The 24,587-nt window shown below is 40.5% G+C and overlaps 1 protein-coding gene across 1 annotated transcript in view; it reads right to left on the minus strand.

The window, feature by feature from the left end:
• LOC101853529 (growth factor receptor-bound protein 2) overlaps positions 1–24,587 on the minus strand; it is a 50,754-nt gene that overhangs the window by 22,799 nt on the left and 3,368 nt on the right. Inside the window, exons 2-3 of the mRNA XM_005092801.3 lie at positions 9,841–9,938; positions 7,858–7,983 (exon numbers count right to left, since the gene is read on the minus strand). Coding sequence (XP_005092858.1) covers positions 7,858–7,983; positions 9,841–9,938 — 224 coding nt within the window. The remainder of the gene's footprint in view (positions 1–7,857; positions 7,984–9,840; positions 9,939–24,587) is intronic.

Raw genomic sequence — 24,587 nt, forward strand, 5'->3', positions numbered from 1 at the left:
CTGCTGGCGGAGCAGTGGGTCTATTTATATCCCCCCGACCCACTGGGGGTCGTGCCAATCCAGACCTCGTCAGAACACCCAGAAGAAAAGATGGGCCAAAGTAAAAAATGTTGAATATCAGAGGCAGTACCGAGAAAGGCAAAAGGCTTCGTCACTACCATAGCCTGCTACCACTGCCCCGGTGGCCCAGCCTCAACCAGCCCCAGTGTTTGCCTGACCCCCACCTTCCACCACAGCCCCAGTGTTTTCCTCGCCCCAGCCTGGTCTGGCCCCAGTGTTTTCCTCGCCCCAGCCTCGCCCGGCCCCGGTGTTTGCCTCGCCCCAGCCTTTGCCCCCAGCAGTGTGTTCCTCCCCCCATCTTCCTTCTGTCACTGCCCCAGTATTTGCCTCCTCACTCCTGAACACTCGGGACTTGTCAACACCAGTCCCCAGACAGTCCCCGCTTCCTATAGAAAGGCCAGTAGCACCGCCCTCAACTGCTACTCCAATAAGGTCTAGCAAAACGATGAAAAATATATCATCAGGAATTAAGTCTGACATCAAAAGGAAAATAAGAACCCCTGAGGAGTATGCCGATGTTGTGACTCCCGGGTCAACGAAAAAAAGGAGGGCCCTTGCTGTAGGAGTAAAGCAGCACCTCAGCAGGCCCTTACAACCTGTGCCTCAGCAGAAGGTACAGCCCAGTCGAAGGAAGCGTGAACCATCATTGATTCAAACTCGAGCTTTCCGTGAGGTGCAGGTAACGACTTTCAGTATTTCTTTTAACCTTTTCATTCGAACGTATATAAGAAAGTTATTACTACCAATCTAAGTGGGGTCCTACTTTTGTGTGTCTAGGTATGTTTTGTTTTTTTCTGCCCATTCAATGATGGGGATCCAGCAACACTTTTGTGAAATGACCTTTGATGTTTTGAAAAGCATTTCAGTATTCGAAGACAAAACTTGATTGTCACATACACTGCACTTCACTTTGAATTAAGTTTTCAAATGGAATTTTGACATCAATAATCATTTCAAAGGAATGTCCATTGCTGAAATATTCACTTCATAATTTATCCACAGGCTTTCTATCCTCGGCAGTATATGGCCAGAGTTTTGCCTCATAAGAGGTATGCCACGAAGGCTGGCCCAAGGCGCATCATGCTAATGATACTAAAAGAGGCCTTCATTTTGTTTAAGGTACGTATCTTAAGAAACCTCTCTAAATTTGATCTTCTTCTTTATTAGCTATTGGTAATTATTTCAGAAGGCAAAAAACAATATTTCCGAACAAAAACGTTTGGTCTCTTACATCAAATCAAGAATTCATATTGTCTGTATTATGCGAAAACATTTTGTTCAAGTAATAATGCCATTTTATTATTTTGACTTCATTTCAGAAGGAGAATCCAGATGCAGCAATTGGCTTTACAAAGTTTACAACCCTCCGGCCCAAGACAGTCCGACTGATTGGGAAAGGCACATCGGAGACATGTGCATGCATGTACTGCCTCAATGTCCAGCTGAAAATAGAGGTCCTCAATTGAGTGATGGCTCGCAATCTAGAAGATTTCCGGATGCTGCCTGAAACTCAATTGTTGGACCTTCTATTGTGTGGTAAGGAAGTTGTGTCATTCATTGTTACTCTTATTGCAAGTCACCTGTTGGACAAGAATTTTAACAAAGGATATTTTTAACTGCCTTTGTATTTTAAAATTTTGGTTACAGGTAAATGCAGTAAGTGCCAGGATCTCTCAAACTTCCTGCAAGGACAGTTTGGCCGTTATGGGGCCACCATCACTACCTGGCAGCATTGGGAGCGAATCTCAAAGGAGGGGAGGATGAGGCTTGAACTTTTGTCCAAGCAAGGGACTCTGGAGTAAGTTTCTATTTCTTAAGAGCTGAATTATTTTGAGCCCAATTTTCCAGGTCCTGTGTTGTTTATTAATTGTAGAAAGCACTGAAGTATTATGAAAAGTTTTGATACTTTAAAGATATTTGCAGGTAACCATGGTTATGTTCAACCTCTATAATTTCTTGTTTGGACCTTCAGTTGAGATGTAAAACCACTTTCTAGGAAGGGTGGACAATAAAACACACACTCCCTTTAATTTTGAAAATGACTGGAAATAGTATAATGTTCTCTCCCACAGCACCAAATAGTGTTGATGGGGGTGTGAAACTCATACCATTTCACCATTTTAACCCACGGCACCGAAAGCAGTATTAACTTTGCTTGATTGATGGTTTATTACTTCAACCATATTCCACTTTCTTTAACAGGGAACTCCTGGAGGAGTTTATTAGAAAGGACCTCCTCCAGCCATCCTAGGGAAGCACCTTTGTGCTCCACCTCCACACCTTCTTTAGGCAGTACCGCCAGTACTGCCATCTGAAGGACACTCTTCGGGCAGACGAGGCAATTATGGTGATGGACTTTGCCGAAAATATTAAAGCCTCATATACAGTTGAGGTGAAGAGTGCCCATTTTGGCAAGTCTCAGATCACCATGCATCCCATCGTCTGCTTCTACCAAAGTGGTGAAGGACTAGTGAGGCACAGCATGGTTTTCATGTCAGACGATATATGTCATGATTACCATGCTGTGAACCATTTCACTGTGATGTCCTTAGAGGCTTTGGCACATATTCAGTGTAGGTACCGCAAACTGGCCGTGCGCCCCCGTGGCGCACAGTCACGGAGACCAAAACCCATATTTTTACCCTCCTAAAACAGCGTGTGATCATGCATACACACAGACACTTGATATATCAGAAGAAAGAGGAGCTTTTCCTCTTTTTAGTGGTATTATTTATTTGAATCAACGATTCTTTTGAAAGCAAAATCTTGCGGGATAAAAGACAACACTATCGAGGTTTTCACTGTCGCGGCAGCGCGTTTCATGTATTAATTTTTTGAGTGACCTCGGTTGAACAGGAACGGGGAGCGTATGGTATTAAATACTGCAATCTGATTTGTCGATATTTCAAGATGAGAAGATGCTCTTTCCGGTGATATATTTCTAAAGACTGTCCTCAAAGAATTAATAGAAGAGATTTGCGTGTGAAAACTTTCGGTGCTGTTTTTTTATGGAACCAGTGATCCAACTGACTACGGAAATATACCGGCAGAAAGCCCATTCATTCCTCTTCAAGAATAACATAGCCATTATACGCAAATAAACACCGGACGCTCCCCGTCGGCTCGCAAGCAGAGCACCATCGCCCCGGTTTCGTATAAAATTCTCTCTCCTTCCCTTCACCGCGGCCCGGCGCGCAGCTGATAAGCCGGTGGTCGCGACTGGTGATTTTAACCTCCCCTATTATTTCTTGCCGTTTTGGTCAAAAAGCCTTGTTTACGTCAATAAATTTCCATCTTCTGGTCATTTGATAGCCCTGAAAAAAATTGAGTTGTTCTCTATGTGCATAGGGGTGTGTCTACAAGTTTTTGTGAATGTCTATTCAAATTTAAGAATGTTGTGACATCTCAAAGTGTAGACATTTTGCAATTAAAAAACTGTAACATTTTTCTGCAACTTCAGATGTTCATAACTGTTAAAAATGAAGCTATATGTATAAATTTGGTATCAAAATGCTCAGAATTATAAATTCTATAAGGTAGTGCAGTTAACTATGAAATCAGAGGACTTTGAAATTTCAGTTTGTGGTATCTATTCAGTGATGGTTGTGCTGGCCAGCACAAAGGAAAGGGCACTTTGCTGACCTTAGCCTATACACTGGTAAGAAAATATTTTCATCGGTTATGTGTTCTTATCCCGCTCTTTGTCTTTTCTATGTTGTTGGCTTTTTTTTTTTTCAATATAAAATTATGCCCTTTTTGTTAATAAGTACCCACATCTCGCATACATAAATGATGATGCACTCTATACCCCTAATTCTTCACAACATTGAGATATTTCAGGTACAGTTTTACTGTTTTCCCTTCTCAGGCCAAAAGATACAACATGATTTCCTTGGGTCGGAGCCAGACGGTGAGACATCAACCAGGCTGTGGACCGCGCGGTGACCTCAGGGAAGCTCACCGTCAAGGATGCTGGAGACCTCTTTGCCAGGTGTGACAGAGAGCTGGTCAGATCTCCGGACGGTTTCCGACGGGAATTCTTCCTGATTGGAAAAAATGAAATCCTAAGGGACCGCCCAGAGACTGACGCGATCACCATCCCTGGGACCCGGAGGATCCACCAGGCGGAGAGGTTTATGAAACAGCCACCCCAGTGTCCTTGACGAGGCATTTTTGGAGGACCCAGAGCCTTCTACCTCCCAGCACGAGGAAACGGAGTCCACCACTTTAGATCGAACTGAGCCAAGGATTGGAGACTTCGTTTCTATTACGTACACAATTGAAAGGAAGCAACTCGTGTACAATGCTGTTGTAAGTTTTTCTTTTCTTTGCCTATCATCTTTCATTTGTTTTTTCCCCCTGTATGTTTCTCTACCATGTTTCATTTGGCTTTTTATTGGAACATTAATTTTTCTACCATGTTTCATTTATTTTTTCAGCTGGACTTAACTCTACCGTATTTCATTTGTTTTTTGGGTTTTTTCAGTTCGATACAGTGGAGTCCACTTATAACAGTCCGGAAAAAACGAGAAGTCTGTTATAAAGACACTGTTCTAAAACCCCGTTTTTTTCTCCTCTTTACCTTTGTAAATAAAGACAAACATGTGAGTCGGTTATAGCGGAATATTGCTGCTGCTGTGCACAGTGCATAGGCCAATTATACATAATGCAAAACCTCGCCAGTTGAAAAACTTGTTGGCGATCTAGCGAAACAAAGAATAGGAGAGCCCATGTGTGTCAACAATGAAGGCCGGAGTGACTGAGTAGGGAAGGTGTGACATGCGCAGACAAGCAGAACGCATCGCGTGATAAGCCAGTGTAAGCCTAGTTTAGATTATTGCCTCTCATTTCTCCGATGCAGGGATGGAGAGGTCACAGCAATGTGATGGATGGAGCGAATGTGTGACGTGCGCAAGCAGACAGAATGCACCACAGGGTGGGGTGGGGTGGGGGAAAACAGTGAGCGAGTTAGCCCAGAGCCCTTTCTGTTTCTTTCTGATTGCCAAAGCCGAGCTGCCAGTCCACATCGCTAGATCTAGCGCTAGATAAACCTGATTCGAATTTTGATTAAGTAAGATCTAAATTTCATGTTGAAACAAAATCATCATCGGGGGAGATAGCAAAAGGAAATAAACAGAACACTAAACTCATAGATAAGGCCTACTTTAGTTTTCCTTGAATTTATTACTGGATCCCTTATAGCGAGAATCCTGCTATAACAGACATTTTGCTCTTGTCCCCACCCTCTCGTTATAACAGGATTCCACTGTATTTCTTTAGCACGTTTCAATTGTACCTTTTTCAGTTGAAATTTTTTTCTATGTAAATCTGCATGTGAGCCTCAACCAGATTGTCTGAAAATTTTGCGCTCCCCCCCATATAAGAGTTTTTGTGGGTGTCATAAAAGGAAGGACTTCCGAGAAACGAGCGACCATCCAAACAAACACAATAAAGAAGAGACCTAACCCTAACCCTAGGCCTACCCCGAAAAAGAACCTGAAACAGCCCTCATGTAAAAAGGCCAGCACGAGGACCTTCATGAGGAAACAAGGGGCTTCTTTCATTTTCCCTGATGTTCATGAAATCTGTGTTGTGCACCTTGAGGAGGTTGTGGTCCTCCGCCCTCCAAAGACAATTGGGGGAGACATTTTTTTGTTGTGGGGAGGAGGGTAATTAAATACTCCACACGGCGCACCCGCAGTGGAATTTTAGTTGCCGCGGGGGGTTCCCCGCCGGGCGCCTTATCACGTCACGGGGGTCAGTTCCCTGTCGCCGCTCTGTCTAGGCCGACCTAATTTTTTGTACTTTTCAACATACAATTTAAGGTGTATCCTTGTATTTATGGTAATTCTCATTTAGTGTACCCAAAGCACGCATTTCTGTTCTTGAGACTCAAAAAAGAACGGACGTTGTAACTTGTCTGGTTATTTCGTTAGACGCGCTGGAGTCGGCAATGCTAAATTGTAATTTTTTTTGGACTAGCGTGAATGAAAAAAAATCAATATAAAAAAAAACCGCATCGTCAAAATCTGTCGAACTTTTGGAATGTGAACGACATAACATTAGTGCAGATACTCAGAAAAGATGGTATCTGCGCTTATAATAGAAGGCTGTAATTTTGCAATTTTATCCATCGGGCACACAATTCGCTACGAAGTAATTCCTCCAAATACAACTTTATGTGTCTAATATAATCATGAATATTCGCATATTTTCTCGAAAGTTTATAAAAGTTATCATGAAGTTTCTCAATGAAAAGTACAATTCGATTTTAGTGCTAGAATATATCTTCAACGTAGATCTAATACACGAACAGTATCTGTTACACTCCAGAAATTGCTTACTTTTCTTAAAACGCTAAGTCTAGGTTTTGTAAGTTGACTGAATAATAAGGATGACTTCTCGTAATTGGGTTAAAAGAATAATTTCTAGCTATCCAGGGACACTAAATCAGCACCAGACTTTTCCAGCTTTTTTTACGTTTCTATGACCATTTGCAATAACTGACAATGTGACTGATTCTTTACATTCATAATTGTGTCCGCGCATATTTCCTACACAAAAACTAAGAATGAATGTTTTAGCTGTCATTATTTTTATTCCATACTAGAAGTTTATCTCTACCCATGTATTTACACGGTTTTGTGGTTTTTTAAATCGCTTATATTATATCTTTTTAGTTGTATGCAGGCTGCCACAGACACAGCATGATTCATGAACAAACGCAGAGTAACTTTCTCTTGTTTAATAGTAAAATAAGAGCTAACGCTGATCGTCTGCAGATGTGCATCTTTCTTCTCTTATAACTTGACTATTACTACTACCACAGATTTAAGATTTCTCATGGTAAAAGACATGATATTCGTAGTCAGTTTAACACAGAATTTGGAGAGATCTGTCATGCCTTTTTAAAAATAACAATCATTTATTCATAACTTTGTAACTAAAATAGGACAAATTGGGTACTCTACAAACACTTGTCTAGAACAAAAACTAAGGCACAGAAACTAACCATTCTGACGCAGAATAAATCTCAAGACATTGAGCTTTTAGTACATCCGCGTAATGGTTTGCTGTGTGGGATGGGGAAGAAGTTATATCGTTTTAAACATAGAAAAAAATGCGAACTTCCCAACCGACACCGGCAAAGTCGCCTCAGGGCTCATTAACCCCGTGACCCCGAGCCGGGGAGCTCCGGCGGGCTGCTGAGTCACGCGAACTAAAAGTAACAGAATCGGGCGAAAAGTGACGCCGTGTCCAATACAACATTTTTTCAACTATGGCTGTGTGTTCATGGATTGTGGTGTTTTTTCTGAAACATTGGATTATATTGGACGTTGAGGAAATTCTGAGGTGAGGTTGCTTTTTTGTTAAAATTTTTTTCCTGAACCTTTGCTGACTCTTTAGTTCACATATTTGAATTCCCCTTTTAAATAGCTTTAATTTGAGATATGATACATCTATCTAGACAAAGATTGAAAAAATCTTAAAATGTTTGGAAAGTGGGAAATCTGTGTGACCTTACAGTGAAATCGGCCTTAAAAGTAGATTTTATTGCACTTTTATTGTCCCACAAAATATATTTCATCTAAAAGTGACACTGAACATGTTGCACTTATGAACATCTTCAGATAGCTCGTCAAGGGGAGGAATATCCAAACAAGGCTTGACAAGGCCTTCTTAACTTACAACATTCCAAACTCAGGGATATGGCGCTCATCAGTCATGGTCGAAAAAAATTACATTAGCGACACTCATTTTAACTGTATACGATTCCACACGAAGAATTGGACTTACTTGACTGTGATAGAAAATTCTCCAGGGGCGCTTTCACTATTGCGCACCAAAAAAGCACCATCCGGTTGTTCTGTCTGCAGCAGCATTTCTTCTGCTTTTGATCTTGACACTTTGCCTACGTACCACCTGACAACAGCGTAGACAAAAATTGCACAGTGAGACTAGTGACATCTTAATATATGAGAGAGAGAGAGAGAGAGAGAGAGAGAGAGAGAGAGAGAGAGAGAGAGAGAGAGCGAGAGCGAGAGAGAGAGAGAGAGAGAGAGGGAGAGAGGGAGAGAGGGAGAGAGGGAGAGAGAGAGAGAGAGAGAGAGAGAGAGAGAGAGAGAGAGAGAGAGAGAGAAAGAGAGACAGACAGACAGACAGACAGACAGACAGACAGAGAGAGAGACAGACAGACAGAGAGAGAGACAGACAGACAGACAGACAGACAGAGAGAGAGACAGACAGATGGGAGTAAAAGTGAGAGAAGAGAGAAGAGGAACAAATGCTATTAGCAAAAGCAAAAAAAAGAAGGCGACTCCTTTCTTACTGTTCCTTGACTTGTGTAAATTTGTAGTTACCCCATTAATAATACTACAGAGCTGCCAACCTTTGGAAATTGGAAAAAAAAACGGAAAACGTTATTTTCAACCTCAGATGAATGCCTTGACCTGCACAGAATGAGGTTCAAGGGAGGTTGTAGCTGTTTACTTGACGGTTTTCCACACAACTAAGCAATGCAAGAACAAAGGCAAATTAAAAAACACAGAACTGAACAATCACAGCCGCACATTGTATAGATAATCAGAAAACAAACCAGAACAAAAAGTTTTAACCCCAGAATGTTCCCCTTTACTTAGAGACCATTGGCAACTTCCCAGTGTCTCGCTTCCTTGTCCCATGAAACCACTCCCTCATGTCCTGCAGCACAGGGGAAAAAAGGAGAAAAAACTGGATGGAGGGTAACCCATTGAACGCATGGTTAGTGACTTGTATTGACAACGGAAGGCTACTGTGAGCATCCTTTTAAAAAAGGGAAAGGAGAGGAGTAAGCCAGGAGGAATGATAAAATTTCTGTTAACTAGATTAGCAGGAATTTGTTATTAGATGGGCAGCTGCGATGCATAAGATTAAATGAGAACCCCCCCTAGTGATTTGATATCTATGCTGTTAACAGGAATTTCTTATTAAACGGCTTCATGGTCAACAAAATTTATTGTATCTGAATGACATTTTACACTACCTACTCAGTTTGTCACAAGGCAGGGGCCTACAATTCTCATCCTAACAATCTTGACACCACAATGAAAACTGTAAACTCAATTTGTTTAGTATGGGGTTTTACGGCGCTCGCAACTGCATAAGGTCATATGAGCGCGCGAAACAAAAGTTAGTTTTTTATTCGCAGTTCACTGCACAGCTGGGTACGGGTTACTTGATCTAAAAATGTTAAAATATTTAAAATTTGGTGTAAATATATGTTTTTTCAATCTAAAATAACCTTCATAAAATTTTGTAATAATTTAATTCTGCTCTACAACTTCCCATAAAGGCCAATGGCCTTCATAAAATCCAAAATTCTGTTGGGACCAACTAAGGAAAAAATGTCTTGCAATTTTTTGCATTTAAAGTATTTTCCTTCGGATCTCTCCAAAGTCTGGACATTCGGTCAAAATGTGTCTCATGGTAAAATCTGTGTCGCATCCGACAGAGAACGGCTTCTCTTCTCCCTGAAGGAGGTATTTGAGTGTTAGGGCCGTATGTCCGATGCGTAATCGAGTAAAAATGACTTCGTCTCTTCTGGAGAGGTCCGAAGGATTTCGCGGTCCCAGGTTGGGTTTAATATTATAGAGTTTGTTACTCGTCTGTTTTTTCCAGTGGCTCTCCCACAGACTGGAGGTGTACTTTTTTACTTTATTTTTAAAGTCAGTCTGTGGGAGAGTACTCAACTAAAAGAATAAATGAAGATGCTTTGGAACAGAAACACTTGCGTCTACTTACGAGTGTGGGCACATTTCAATATAATTGTGGGGAACATAGCCCTCCTTGCCATTGAGCTCTGCTTTGTACCAGTTCTTGTCATCAAAGGTACTGAGAATCTGAAACAAAAAGAGCATTAAAGTCAACTTTTTTTTGGATATTCGAACACTGCAGTTCACTGACCAAGGCAAGCATTGAAAAAGCAAAGGCAGATGATTTTGCTGTACTGATTGGTTTTATGTGATGGACAAGGGTGTGCAGATTACTATACATTTTTAAAATTTTGAAAATCGGTTAATAAATAAATTTTTAATTAATCTTTTTGTTTTAACCGTTTTTGCACACATAGAATATATAGCAAAGGGTATGGACCTGCTTTTAGTCCTCTTCAAACCAAAAAGAATATACACTTTGAACTAGAACCTAATCTACTTACAGCAATGAAACTTGCTACCTTACTATAACTTTTTATGCCACACGCAGTCATGAGCATGGATTATATGCAAGCAAAATTAATCATCTAAAGAGCCTACATTAGAACATTTTATGCAACATCACAGCAAAAATATTTTGAAAATTAATGTAACATGCAATATTTTTCTATCCTACAATTACACAATACACTATCCTCTATAACATTTTGTAGATGTTTACAGTTTATGCCCCCATCTACACGATTTAGATCATTAAGGAGGCGGGCTGCTTCAACTTTGACCCTACCTGTCAGGGCCAATCTGGGATGAGAGGGAAACGAAAGACAGAGATCAGGGCTCCTCTTTTCAGGCCACCTAAAGACAGGGTTCCTGCGTTGAACTCCCAACCAAATTCAAGGAGGTTTCATAGAGGTTCCTTCACCCTTTGGCTTTCTTTTTTAAGGGGTACTTAAAACCTTTGTTTTAGAAACTTAAAGGGCTGTTGGTTTTTTGTTTAGACCTGACAAACTAATCCTCAAAAATCAATTACAGTAGTCTCCGCCTAAGATCTCTGTGCTCGGGAGCAAGAAAATGCAGGATCTTAGGCGAACCGTGACCTTAACGCTCTCGAGTTCACGCCCATGTATATCGCCAAAGCGAAGCCGGCTGCCGCTATAATAATTTGCCTAGAGTCTGCTATGTGGTTTATTTCTGTAAAGGAATGGCTAAACTTTTATAAATACACAATTTGTAACTCCTTTTTTGAAAGAGTTAGCCGTTAGAGGTGCCCGGATAATGACCTCAATTTCCCGACTACTTTCATTTCCTTCGCCTCCATTCTGTAACAAAGAACAGCTGCTCGACTGTCTTCACAAAAAACGAACAAGTTTTCAAGTAAAATGTCCGATTCTGACCCCGATTATGGTCTGGATGACTCATTTAGTGAGTTTTCTATCGATGGCAGAGACTCTGAATCAGATAAAGAGTCTGACAATGACGTAGCAAGTCCTCAACCACGACCAAGTGGTGCAGCCAACGGGTGAGTGATGATTGCACTGAGCATCTATGAACAGCTAGACCTGTCGAAACCTAATATTGGCCCCGGAGGTACTAAAACGTGTGTTTTATTGTATAAATGATTAAAATTGGTGTTTTCTTATGAAATTGGTTAGAATTGATAAGTTTTTCTCGCTTTTATTATTTTTTTGGCATTTTTTTTTTTACCCAAGGTGCGGTTGCTAGCTGCTTGTTTACGTTCAAAATGGCGGATCCTGAGACGATTCTCTTAGTTTACAACATTACAACTGATTGATAATGTTTGCTATCTACTGCAGTTTGTTATTATTTGTTTAAATTTAAATGTATCATCAATTTTTAATTTTTATGTGAACAAGGGAATAATTTATTTAGATCTATGTGGCCTCAGCTCAGGTGAGTTGCCAGTTGTCATTTTTGTCAACTGAGTCTGACAATCAGAGAGTGGTATGATTGGAGTGGTAGAAAAAAAAGTCGTGCTGACTTGTTCTAACATGCCTTGTTCCTGTGCATTTTCCGACAGGGGTGACTTCATTGGTTCGTAACGTGATGCGGACGATGCAAGGTACCCAATGAGGACCGGACCAAACAAGATGTGGAAATATCTGACACCAGGAGAATTTTTTCCCCGGTCGATTTGCATTTTTATAATAATCATTATTTTTTACAAGACTATAAAAAATCAGTAGATATTGCTAATGCTCAGGTTTTTTTCTCAAATAATGAAACAATTCATATGCTTTGCTTGACTATTCATTTACTTTAGCTGTAACAAGAATTTACGAACAAATTGGGATGTCTGTTATGTTCAAAATTAACTGTTGCACTGTTGAACACTGTGTGTGTGTGTGTGTGTGAGTTTGTGTGTGTGTATATTTGTGTGTGTGTGTGTCTGTGCGTGTGCTCTTGCATGAGAGGAAGGGGGGGGGGGGGGGAGAGATGAGAGGGTAAAAGAATGAGCGAGACAGAGAGAAGGGTTCATCCCGCACAGATGTACTGTGTGTGTACATTTGTCTGATTGAATGGTGCATTGGTGCGTGCGTAGTATAATTTGTAATGTGTATTTTGCTGTGTTGTTGCTGAATTTTGTATCATGTTGATGTACTTGTATAGCCTCTATATATCCACCTTAAATTTCTCTCGTGGATCCATCAAATTTATCATATATAAATATCTCTTTTCACGGATGGTTTTTATCATCAATTCTTTCTTGTTTATCTATTTTCCAACAGGTGCTTTCTTCTCTCTTTCGAATGGAGGCATTTGTGTTGCAGATCTGAACATACACTTACGAGTAGGCCAACCTTGCGGCAATGAAAGAGACTGGTCCATCTCTAGCGCAGAAATTGTTTTCGTTGTTATTGTCTTGAGAAAGTTGAGAGTGTCAAATGTAACAAGAGTGGAAAAAACTTCTGTTTTAGTAGCACAAGAAACTGTCTTCTTTTAGATCATCCAGCTAATGAGTATGAGTGATGTTTTTGTATTCAATAACATACTCTGGGTGGAAATATATGCACAAATGTTTTCATCACTATTTTTGAACTCAAGTTTTAATTTTTCTAGCATCACAGTTGGTTTATAAACCTTTTAGATGGTGCATTCTCTTCTTTTATTGTCAAATAATGTGATTTGAATGTTTTTGTAGAAATATCATAGCCTAATCTTGGCACAATGGGAATAATCAGAGAATTTTGCGAAAATTCTATTTTCTGTAACAATTATCACCAAAATACATGTAATTTTCCATGTGTCACCAAAGTGTTCATATGGGTCCTAAATTATTCATTCTTTGTCTGTCATGAGCAGAAATGGACATTCTTTTAGAATATAAATAAATTTTGGGCCAATCTGATCATAATTTCTTTTTTCCTTCTTTATGTTTGTCAGTTTCATGTAAAATTGTGTGCACAATCTATTTTTAGTAACAGTTAAAGTAGGTCACCACTCAAAGCAGATATTTAAAAAATTTATTGTTATCATTTTACTGTATTCTACATTCAATTTCCTTTACATAGATACATAATAAGCCTGGGTATAGTACAAGACTTACTCACACCAGGGCAAAGGTCTGAAGAGGTTGTGAATCAACACAATTTTCTCAAAAAGTGGTAAACTCGAGAGAGTTAACCGACGAACCCAGGGAAGAATCTCCGGTGACCCATGTTAAGGCTCACAATTGGTAAAATGGTCTCCCTCCATTCTAAAATGAACTGACGTGACCCCTTGGTGGGTTTATGGTTTATAGCGAGCAAAGAGTGGTTAACCTTGATGACCTATCACAGTGCATAGTGGCATGAGGCGTGCCATTTTCACTTATTATCCTATCATGAGTCTCAAGATCTACGCTTATATCTAGTTGCCCCTCCCCTTTACCTGTAAAAGCTTTCCACCTCTGACCGAGTCCCCCCCCCCTCCCCAACCGCCTTTGTCGTTACACACCATTACGTTGTGAACACACCAATTAAAATTCAGTCTGTCTCGCAAATTCGGGGTAGAGACAACTGCTGCAAAGGTCAAGGAAGAGTTCATGGTTCGATATCATCCCGCCTTGAGGGATTAGAGTAGGCGTTGGTGTAGGTCCTACCCACCCAGCGAGTGATGTAAGTTTAGGTGGAGAGCTCAGGTGTGAGTTCGATGCGTGGGGAAAACAAACGTGACGGTCAGTTCACACCTCGTTGTGATCCCGTCTGGGGCAAACATTGTATCGCTTCATCGAGTTTTACAACGTGTATGTGATCATATTCACGACAGTGGCTGATCTTTGACGCGACGGACAGTTTATTAATCTCAACTTTCCACTCTTGGCTGATCGACTGTGCCCGCCCAGGTTTTTGTTCCGCAAGTTATGATCTGAAATGCGGGATCTTAGCCGAATGTAGACCTTCAGAGTGAATCAGAGCGGGATCTTAGGGGTGACTTTTGTATAGTAAAAAGTCTGTTTTCTTAAGACAGCGGGATTTTAAGCGAACCGAGATCGTAAAAGGTGGGATCTTAGGTGGAGATTACTGTATCTCGTAATTTCATAGTAAGAATTTTTGCATGTAAACATTTAACTCACACGCACATTCACACAAGACACACATAGAGTGACCATGACTATGATTAAATGCTAACGATTTTTTATTAACTGTAAGGTTTCAATGTAACAACAAGAAATAAATTAGTAATATTGACTAGAATTAGAGTTGTGTTCGCTTGGAAGGGGTGGTGGTGGTTAAGCCAATCAAAAATAAAATAAAGTTGACAAACCGAAAGGGGTCAATTCTGACTGTAACACATAAAGAAAATAAACTGATTCATTATTCTTTAGAGCCATCCCAGGGTCCACTTTCCAGTCTTTCGAGTTTTGTTTTTTTTTAAATATGGCAAGACAATTCATGTTTACCTGAAGTATCATGTCAAGGACTCCAATGTCCCAAGTGTCAACCCCACCCCTCTTAAGTCTCGAGAAATGCTTCAACCAGTGTGCATGAACTTAAATTGACCCCATCAGCTGACGGTCCCCGACACACGCGGGAACTCACATGCCGAAGTCGCGTGGTGCGAACATGTGATTGAAACAGTTTTACTGACGGGTCTTCATGACGGGCCTGACTAACCAGCATTTGGACAAAGCTTCTGTTGAAAAGTAACAGCAGAACTACGATTAATATTGATCATTTGTATGTCGCAATTGAAACATTTATCAGGCCATCCTCTGAGAATTCTGAGTGGAAACAAAAGCAAAAGTAGATCTTGAGAATGTCCCAAGTCAGAATGCTAAATCGATATTACTTCAATTAGGTATAGTGGAAATAACAAGTGTGAGCAAAGATCCAACACAACTTGGGGTGAATCAACTACTAAATCCGGCATTGATATTTCGGGAGTTAGTGCTCCGAGTTCCTGCTGACAAAAAGTTTAACGGGTGCTTCCCACGACAGAGAAAAAGGCAGAGTAAGTTTTTAGAACAATCCAGCGCAACAGATGGCACACAAAAAAGGAATACATGTGATCGATAGTGGGGTAAATTGGGATGCTTGAGATTTCAAGCAAAAAATCGGTATACAAATCGGGATAAGTAGCCAGGTCTGTTGGGGTAATCTCACGGCACGACATCGGTAAATGCCAACGATCAGAATGAGGGCGGAGCTTCTCTGCTGAAGCAAGCCTGTGTTGCCGGAAACTGTGTGCAGCTGATAAGCAGGTTGACTGCTTCTGACAAAAGGTGACTGCGGTGCCGTGTACGTGTGTGGGTGTGTTGTCAATTGTCAAATCATTGACTCGGCTTCAGGATGGAGAAGAGGGAAATGATGCTTGCCGGACACACACCATCTATGTTATAAAGCATGTGCAAACCCCCGAAATGAAATTTTAGAGTAACGCTCACACACCACCAAAACTTAAAGGGGGTAATCTGCAGGTTTAATGCGTAATATACGCACATTTGTGCGTAATTGGGAGTCCTGGAGATACTTTGTAAGAAACCATCGTCATAGGGGAATTGAACATGTTTTCATGTCTTCTATGAACGAGGGTAAAGCAGCAAACCACTCCGGCTACACTGCAAACTCGGCTATTGCTGTCCTTGCCCTGACAATAGCTTCAGTCAGGCAAATGATTCTCTCTTCTCTTAATGTCTCGTTTAAAATGATTGAATCTCTGGTGTTCATATTCACTTCAGAACTAGCTGTCTGGTCTGTGCAGATCAATGCTTTACAATCACCTTGGCCATAACAATAACCAATTCTGCGGAAATCTTTTCCTGATGCCTATTGGACACCATGGTCTGGTGCGGTGAGCAGCTTTATTTATCCCCCTTAGTAGTGACTGCAAAATTTGCCCACTTTCCTTGGAACTGTGTAAACATCTATTTCTGATAATTTCTCTTTCCTATTCTTAGGAAATTTCTTATGTCTTAAATGTGCGATAGATCACCCGTCAAAGGCTAGTTATAATATTAATAATATCTAGATTCTAATAATTTAACAAAATGTAAACATGCATAGACCTACAGGTCCGTCAATTTAACCACCCTCCAGTGTATACATATGTTGAAGAAAGCTTTCTTTTCTTTCATCTTTAATCAAATCAATCCTCCAACAACCCTGCTTCCGCACCCTGATTTTCAAGTTTAAACCCTCTGCGTGCGCATCACTGGTCGTGATGACTCATACCTCCCTTCAACGCGCATCGCGACCACCAATCGTGATCCGACATGAGTGTAGAAACTACAGTTGAACCTGCCTTAACGGAAACCTGTATAAAACCAGTTGACTAGATCTCACCACTCTCACCACCGTAGCAGGCTCGCTTTGCCAGGGCTTCGTCACTAGAACTAGGTTTCATCGCCGACTGCTCGGGCTGTGTGTGCGCACGTGCTTGTGTGTGCGTGCGCAGTGTGTGCACACGCGCGTGTGTGGGAGTACAACTTTGAGGAGAAGGTAAATTTATGGTACGAAAATTGCTGAGACTGTTTATAAAAGATAACACAAATTAATACCAAAAAAAACCACGCTGAAATCTTGTCAACAGTCAAGGCGACGGAAACCAAAGAGTCTTACGGGAAACCCCAGAGGACGACAAAAATAGATGGCGGAAATACGTCATCTATATTTGGGCCCGTCACAAAGGTGTGCTAGGTGCTCGCTGTAGCTTCATGTGTTAGGGTAATCCTACCCTTTCCCCTAACTCATTCACTATGAATTATTTTCGGCTTGTGGACGAATTTTTTTCGGAAGGGCGAAATGAGATGATGACTAGTTCACAGTTCAAAGGTCTTTGGGGCCACAAATTCAAATAAATAACAATATATTATTATACCAAAATTGTCAGTATGGTTTGTAGAATACATCTGCAAAGTTTATTTATTTGTGTATTTTTCAACTTTGGTTCTTGCAAGAGGCGATTATGCAACATACTTTTGCTTGGATGCGGATAAAATTAGAAAATATAAAATTAATAATCTTTGCTGAAACTCAAAAAAATGTTTGCACCTAGTCAAATAATACATCACAATAACCATAAATGAATACATCTAACTAGAAAATATTGAAAAATTTGCAGTTAGTTAGATTCCATAAAATTTCATTGCCTATCACACGAAAGGGCGTATTCCAGATTTTGACAGTTTTGAGTTGTTACTACTAGTAGATAGCCCTGCCTCAGATCTATGTTCACATGAAATGGCGTATCCCTAGCTTTAAAATAACAGTACTAGCAGTAAAAAATCCAAAAGGGCGTACGTTAACACTCACCACCACCGAATCAACACTCAGCGCCACCGAATCAGACGAAACGGCGTACACAGGCTTACGCCGTTTTCGTGTGCAAAAAATTGATACAAAGTTTTATCAATTCTATTCGCACGAAAACCTTGGATACGTCCCTTCGTGTGAGCGACAGGAACACTTTTATCTTTTTTTCTGGCATAGGCCAAGGCCATATATAGCGTAATATATCATAATAATACTAGGCCCTCCTCTAATGATGCAATAGGCCTGATTCACAACACGGTGTACACACACTGTGAATCCTGCCTGAGCAAGAGGGAAAATGAGGCAGGCTTTATTGTATTGTGAGCCTACACTTGGTTACTGTTACTTGCAGCTTACTGTCACACACGACGTGATCTGTTTGGAAACCATAAGAAAAAGCAAACTTGGGTTTGATCAAATTTAAATCAGATCTAAATGATACACATATGAATATTGCTCAGCTATATAATATATGTTTTTCCATTAGTGTATTATTCTACACTCATTAACTAGAAGGCAACGCTATATAGACACCCCCCCCCCCCCCCAAGGGTAGTGCTACTGACGGAAGTGATAAAAACATCAGGACTTAGACTTTGTTATATTGATCTGAAGACAGGTCTACTAGGTGAGCCACGTAAGTAGCCCCTGAATCTTCATATTTTACACACACAAACACACACACACACACGCGCGCGCGCAAAAGAAACTCAACCTAAATTGTTCTTTAGCTTGTACTCAGACTATCAGGGATTTTTCTTGGGTTTTAGGCCCAGAATGGCAAGTTCGCATTTCAATGAAAGTGACTCTAACTTTGGCAGATGACATTCTGTTAGCTAAACTTAGGAAATGTAGGCGTACAAAGACAATTGAATTTCATGATCAATACGAGGCTGAGAATGAAGACACGTCTCTTGGCCTTGGTGACTTTGATGATTCGGACACGGACCCATCTTTCAAATCAGGCAAAAGTGAAGTAAAAAAAAAGAAGCAAAACAAAGTATTTGCAGCATGCACCAGATGTATAGTTCTCCTCTGCTATGATTATTTCCTAGAAGTTTCAGTATTTTGTAGTCAACATGGAAAGACAGGGCAATCAACAAACTCTGAATCCATAGCGCACAATGATTTTGAGACCGATGAGACCAAGAGTAGCAACGAACGGCTACCAGAATCATTTGAAGTTGAAGGGTCAGCCCACCAGGCATCCCCAAAGAAACGGAAGAGAATCAACACGAAGAACGATGCAAAAAGAAAGCGACAATCTGGCCAAGAGTACATGAGCGCCGACACGAAAAAGGTTGTTCCAGCATGAATGATGAGAAAGGGCTGCGTTGGAAAAGAATGTACGAGAGCTGGCCGTCAGTGTTCTGGAATCTCAGGAATGGATAGGAGGGAGCTATATTTCAGGACTTTTATAAACTAACTGACCTGCAGAAGCAGCGAGAGTTCGTTGCGCCACATATTGAGACGACAGAGCCCAAGGTCAGGAAACCAAACTCTCGACGCAGCCAAACACATGCTTATTACATCACAGTCAATGGAAAGCGCTTGAAAGTGTGTAGGACCACATTCCTTGCAACCTTGGGTATTTCAGAGAAATGTGTCCGAGTTGTTTTGTCAAAGATTACGGAGACCGGCATTGTGGAAGAAGACAAGTGAGGGGGCAGGCAATCGGAGCAGATGAAGACAAGAGAAGAACAAAACAGGGAGATAACCAGTCAACACATTGACAGATTTCCACGCGTGGAATCGCAATACTGTAGGACCTCTACCAGCAAAGAGTATCTCAACCCAGACCTCATATTGTCCAAAATGTACGACATGTTCGTGAAAAAAAATCTGTGCAATGACATCCCAAGTTTTCACACATACAGCCAAGTGTTCAAGACGAAAAGCCTGGCCTTTCATCCTAAAAAGGACCAGTGCTCACTCTGCAATTCTTTCCGAAAGGGGACGAAGCACAGAAAAATGAACTCAGGAAAATTTACAACAGGCACAATGCAGAAAAACAAAAGATGCGACAACTTAAGCAGATTTGCAAGAAGATGGTTCAAGCTGACCACAGCATTCTGGCTGGGAACTTTGATCTCCAGCAGGTCATATACTTGCCGATTTCACATGAAAATGTTTTGTTCTACAAGAGACTTTCCAGAAAGACAGACAGACAGACAGACAGACAGACAGACAGACAGACAGACAGACAGACAGACAGACAGACACAGAGAGGTATGGGGAGGAGAAGAGAAAGGGGAAGATTTGGCGGGTGGATGGGGGAGTGAGGAGTGATGTCTTGAGGAATTTTATCCTCTACTGGTCAGTCTGAAGACTGAAATTCATTGTGTGGACACTCAAATACAGGGTGTATCGTATACATGGGCGTATACACTGATTTTGGACAGGACGAAAAATTGAACAATCACACGAAAGGGCGTATGCCATCAGATGGCACATTTTCGCAGTGAAATTATCAAAAACAGTGAAAAACTAATCTTGCTCATTGTTTGATATCTTATCATGCCCACAATATCCAAATATCCCGATGGTAGGATGCCATTTACTAAAATGACAAGGGAAAAGGATGATGCAACCAAAGTCTGAAAATCTTTAAATCATTCTCCTGAAAAAGTAAGAAACAGGGATACGCCCTTTTATGTGATAGGCGACGATTTGTACATTTGGATCATAACATCCAGTATTGAAAATAAATATATTATTTTTACAATCTTGAAAAAAGGACAAGATGCATTCACAAACAGAAAAAAACCCACTCGTATCTTACATTGAATTATTCAAAATTGCATTTGGAATTATAAACCTATACTGTCTTGAGTGGTACTTTTTATGTAATTTCACCAAATAGTAGTGATTTTGAGGAGAAAAAAATATTTTGACAATTTAAATCTGGATTATAATCTAGACCTAGATCTAGCACTCAAAAATATTGATTTCTCAATAACAGTACAGTGCACTGGCAATTTGAGTTCAATAGTCAGTATTACTAGCATACACTGCGTTTGTTGCCATTTTTTTGTCTAAAAGTTGCCACAAAAATGGCAAAAGTTGCCAAAAAGTTGCCATTCATTTTCAAGCTTTCAACTCTCTGTTACGACGTATATTATATATAGCAATATGTTGATAGAGACAACTTCATCTAAAATGCCAGAATTTCTTGTGCTCTGTTTTAAGCATGCAGAATATCATTTGCAGCCATACAGAGTGTTTAGTTTTAGTAGAGGTTTTATGGCGCTCGCAACTGCATAAAAGGTCATTATATATATATATGAGCACCAGAAGATTAGAGGTGTTATAAGAGAGAGACAAACATAAAAAAAAGAAGAAGGGGAGATAAGGACAATATACGTTTCATAGGAAAGAAGAAGCAAACCACCCACACACAGTGTGTAAAAACGTGAAAAATAAAGGTTTCACAACAGAATGAAGTCAAAATTAGACAGCAAATCTAAACAAACACAGAAATTAACAAACAAGGGCGTGCATCAACCCATCCATAGACTGGCCGTTTTAACCCTAAACGCGTGTAATTCAAGAAAAAGTACAGGATCTAACATGTAGATCATGGTATCACACACAAGAGGCCTTCCAGTGTAAGTGTTCGTTTTTGATGGAGACGCGCTGTAACATAACTATAACACATTTTTTAAAAAGGTAGGAAAAACATTACGCTATTTAAACACACACAAAAATGTAAAAATAACATATCAGAACAGTAACGAGAAAAAAAAATTAACACAACTACAAAATAAAACACAACAAACAGGGAAACATGAAAGAGAAACATCAATATAAATAGTATGTAATGTAGCCTACTTATATTCTTCTCATGAAAATTACAAATCAACGTAGTGTTAACAAGTGAGAAAGAGACGAAGTGAAGCAAAAGTGAAAATAAACTTTATTTCTAAAATAAAGAGGTTTGGTTTCTTTTTTTCACGAATATTATATTCCCAGTTTTTGTTGTTTTAAAACGATTTTTTCTTCCTAGCGGTGGGTTTTAGTCAGAAAAATGCCAAAAATCGATTCGCGGACCAAAAAAATGCCAAAAATCATGGCCGCGATTTGCAGGTCGCGGCCGCGACAAACGCAGATGCTAGGTATTATAAAGAAGAGTCCTATTTTTTTCTTTAGTGAGCAAAATAATGATACATTTTGTTGTGTCAAAGTACTAAAACTGGTGTCTGGCCTATAGTTTGGGCATTGCGATGAAACAAAGTCGCATATAAACTACGAAAACGCGTTTCAAAACTGAATCTAAATTTCCAATTTTCGATGGAAACGCTTGCCCCGGAAGTCAATGTTATACTATTTTATAACTTTATTTTAACATCATGATATCTGGATTGGAATCAAATCTAAGCTTGAATTATAGATCGGTTCTCGAGCCGTCAGGGGCGACTTGGCGTACCGACGACACTTTCACCACGCCGCTGCCCACAGCTCTGCGTAGCGAATGAGTTAACTCTTGTCCAGCGTCTGTGCTGAGATGCAAATCTTATCAGCAACCGATTGCGTCGGACGTTCCGGGCAGGCCGCCAGGGTAATTTAGTGTGTACTGTTGGTGTACAACGCACGCGCCGGGAAACGTGTATTTTCGCCATGAATACCGTGGGAGTGTGTTAATCGATGATGAAAATAACGCTCTATCTTTCATAGTTTTCTATTTATAAAGTGTTACAAACACATATGAAAAGCCCCCTCTCACAAGCTTATAAGACATTACAAGTAGTTACGCCCATTTCAATACCCTTTCTAGACGCTCTTGTTGTTGAATGACCTGACGTTCGAAAGGGGGTAATTAAGGTCAATTTTCGAATGTTTTGCATCAAATTGTTCTTTGTACCTGCATTGGTATTTAATTTAAAACTATAAAACAAACTTATTTTTTATCAGATAGTTTCATTTCATATAAAATCAAGCTCATTCGAAAGATTTTTTATAGAAAAATGGAAGTCTTGTTTCCTGACTATCCTTTCAAGCTCCTCATGTCTAAGTGGGTCAATTTCTTCTATAATTTCATTTGACGAACATCTAGAGCTACCAATGATTGTTTTGAATGAGACATGCCTCGATTGGAAGTGGCTATCCTCACCCGGGGTGAGAATAAAAATACGATCGACCTCTTACTCCGGGTGAGACTTGCCAGCGTTGGCTATTCTCACCCGGTGTGAAACAAGACCTGTTTTTCCTAATTTCGGAATACTGTCTATCGGTGTGGATGATCAAATCGACAAAAGCAAAGAAAAAAATGACGTTATAGCACAAAAGTAAGCTAATTTGATCATCTACAAAGATGCCATGGCTATTTAACTTTTCGAATCGAGCCGAACTATGCGATTTTGTTTTGCCCAGAAGTTCTCGAAAGATCTTCTCCTCCTCCTCTCTCTCTCTCCATCTCTTTCTGAAAACTGTCTATCGGTGTGGAAGATCAAATTGACCAAAACAAAGATAAAAAATGATGTTAAAACACAAAAGTAAATTAATTTGGTCGTCTACAAAGATGCAACGGCTATTTTACTTTTCAAGTCAAGCCGAACTACGCGGTTCGCCATTTAGTTTTGCCTAGAAGTTCTCAGGCTACTTCTCTCTCTCTCTGTCTCCTCTCTCTCTCTCTCACTGCCCACAGAAAAAATTGCATGCTTTTAACACGAAAGCGCTGGAATGTTTGTTCACGGCACAGAATTCTACACTTCTGTTATCACAGTGTAGAATTCTGTGGTTCACTGTGAACGCTATACTGGTTGGCCTAGGCCTAGGCTATCTATCACGATTAACACACACCGAGTGAGAAAAGCCAAAATTTAAGGCTCGCCTGCGCTCTTCTCACCCGGGGTGAGAATATAAGTGGCCGCCTGTATTACGAACCAACGCAGGCGGTTCTAAAAGAACGCCACAAACGCACACAAACTCAAGCACACTGACGCACACACACTTGACCCGCGCGAATGAGGATCCGACACGGGACCCGAATTTCACGTAAGATGATGCTCGGCACGCGGGCGCTGAGCCAGACTGACGCGGGACCAGAACGAAGGCAAAGCTTATCGAGCGACATAAACCCGGCCCCCGCAGGACTAGGGTTAATACCCAAAAAACCAATGTGAGCAAACCGTGCAGATATTTAAAGATTGCCAGTATTTTATCAAATACTTCAAGAATCGGGAGGCAGTGAATACTAACTTTTTGGGAGGACTTCCGTAACGAGCGACCACTATGAGACAGAGCAGAATCTTATTGAGGGCTAGGGATAGGGGAAGGACTAGGGGAAGGGTTAGGGTTAGGGTTTGGGTCAGGGACGTCAGGGTTAGGGTTTAAGCCTATTCTTTATTGATAAAATTATTGTGTTTGATGGGGTGGTCGCTCGTTACGGAAGTCCATCCAACTTTTTACTGTAGATCTTAATTTAGACTAGATCTAGATCTAAATCTAGATATCTAGAGTAAAATTACCGGTTCGGTCAAAATTAGGACGAAAACAGGCACGTCGACTTTAAAGCTTAAATATATCTCCTATCTGCCTTGCCCTAGAGACAAACCGAAACCAGCTACAGGAAGCCCTGTGATTGGATGACCCCAGGAATGACCTGTTTCAGCTTGTTCTCATATTTGAGGCCCTTACTGGGCGCAAAAGTGACGCCCGATATATATACGTGTTCAGTCACATTTTTTTGGTTTTCTCATGGATTCGGGCAGTATTTTGACATTCTGTCATTTTCAATTATTATCACATTTGTTTCTTTGCAAGCTTAATAACATGATTTTTAATGTTTGTTATCAACACTTGGACACAATGATAGTTTGTCTAAAGTGGTATTCACCATTTATAGCAGCTATTTTAATGAGTATGTATCTGACCCACTCTACTACGTGGTATCCGACTCTACTACACTGGCATCTGGCTCACTCAACTACACTGGTATCTGACTCTGCTACACTGATATCCGACTGTATTACACACTGGTATCTGAGCAATTGCCAAAACGTGAGACTCTCTTGAGACTCAGTGGTGCAAAAAAAAAATTTCTTACCAATTTGACTCTCTTTTCTGTCAGTCATAGATTGACATT

Source organism: Aplysia californica, unplaced genomic scaffold (genome assembly GCF_000002075.1).
Source record: "Aplysia californica isolate F4 #8 unplaced genomic scaffold, AplCal3.0 scaffold00053, whole genome shotgun sequence".
Lineage (NCBI taxonomy): Eukaryota > Metazoa > Mollusca > Gastropoda > Aplysiida > Aplysiidae > Aplysia > Aplysia californica.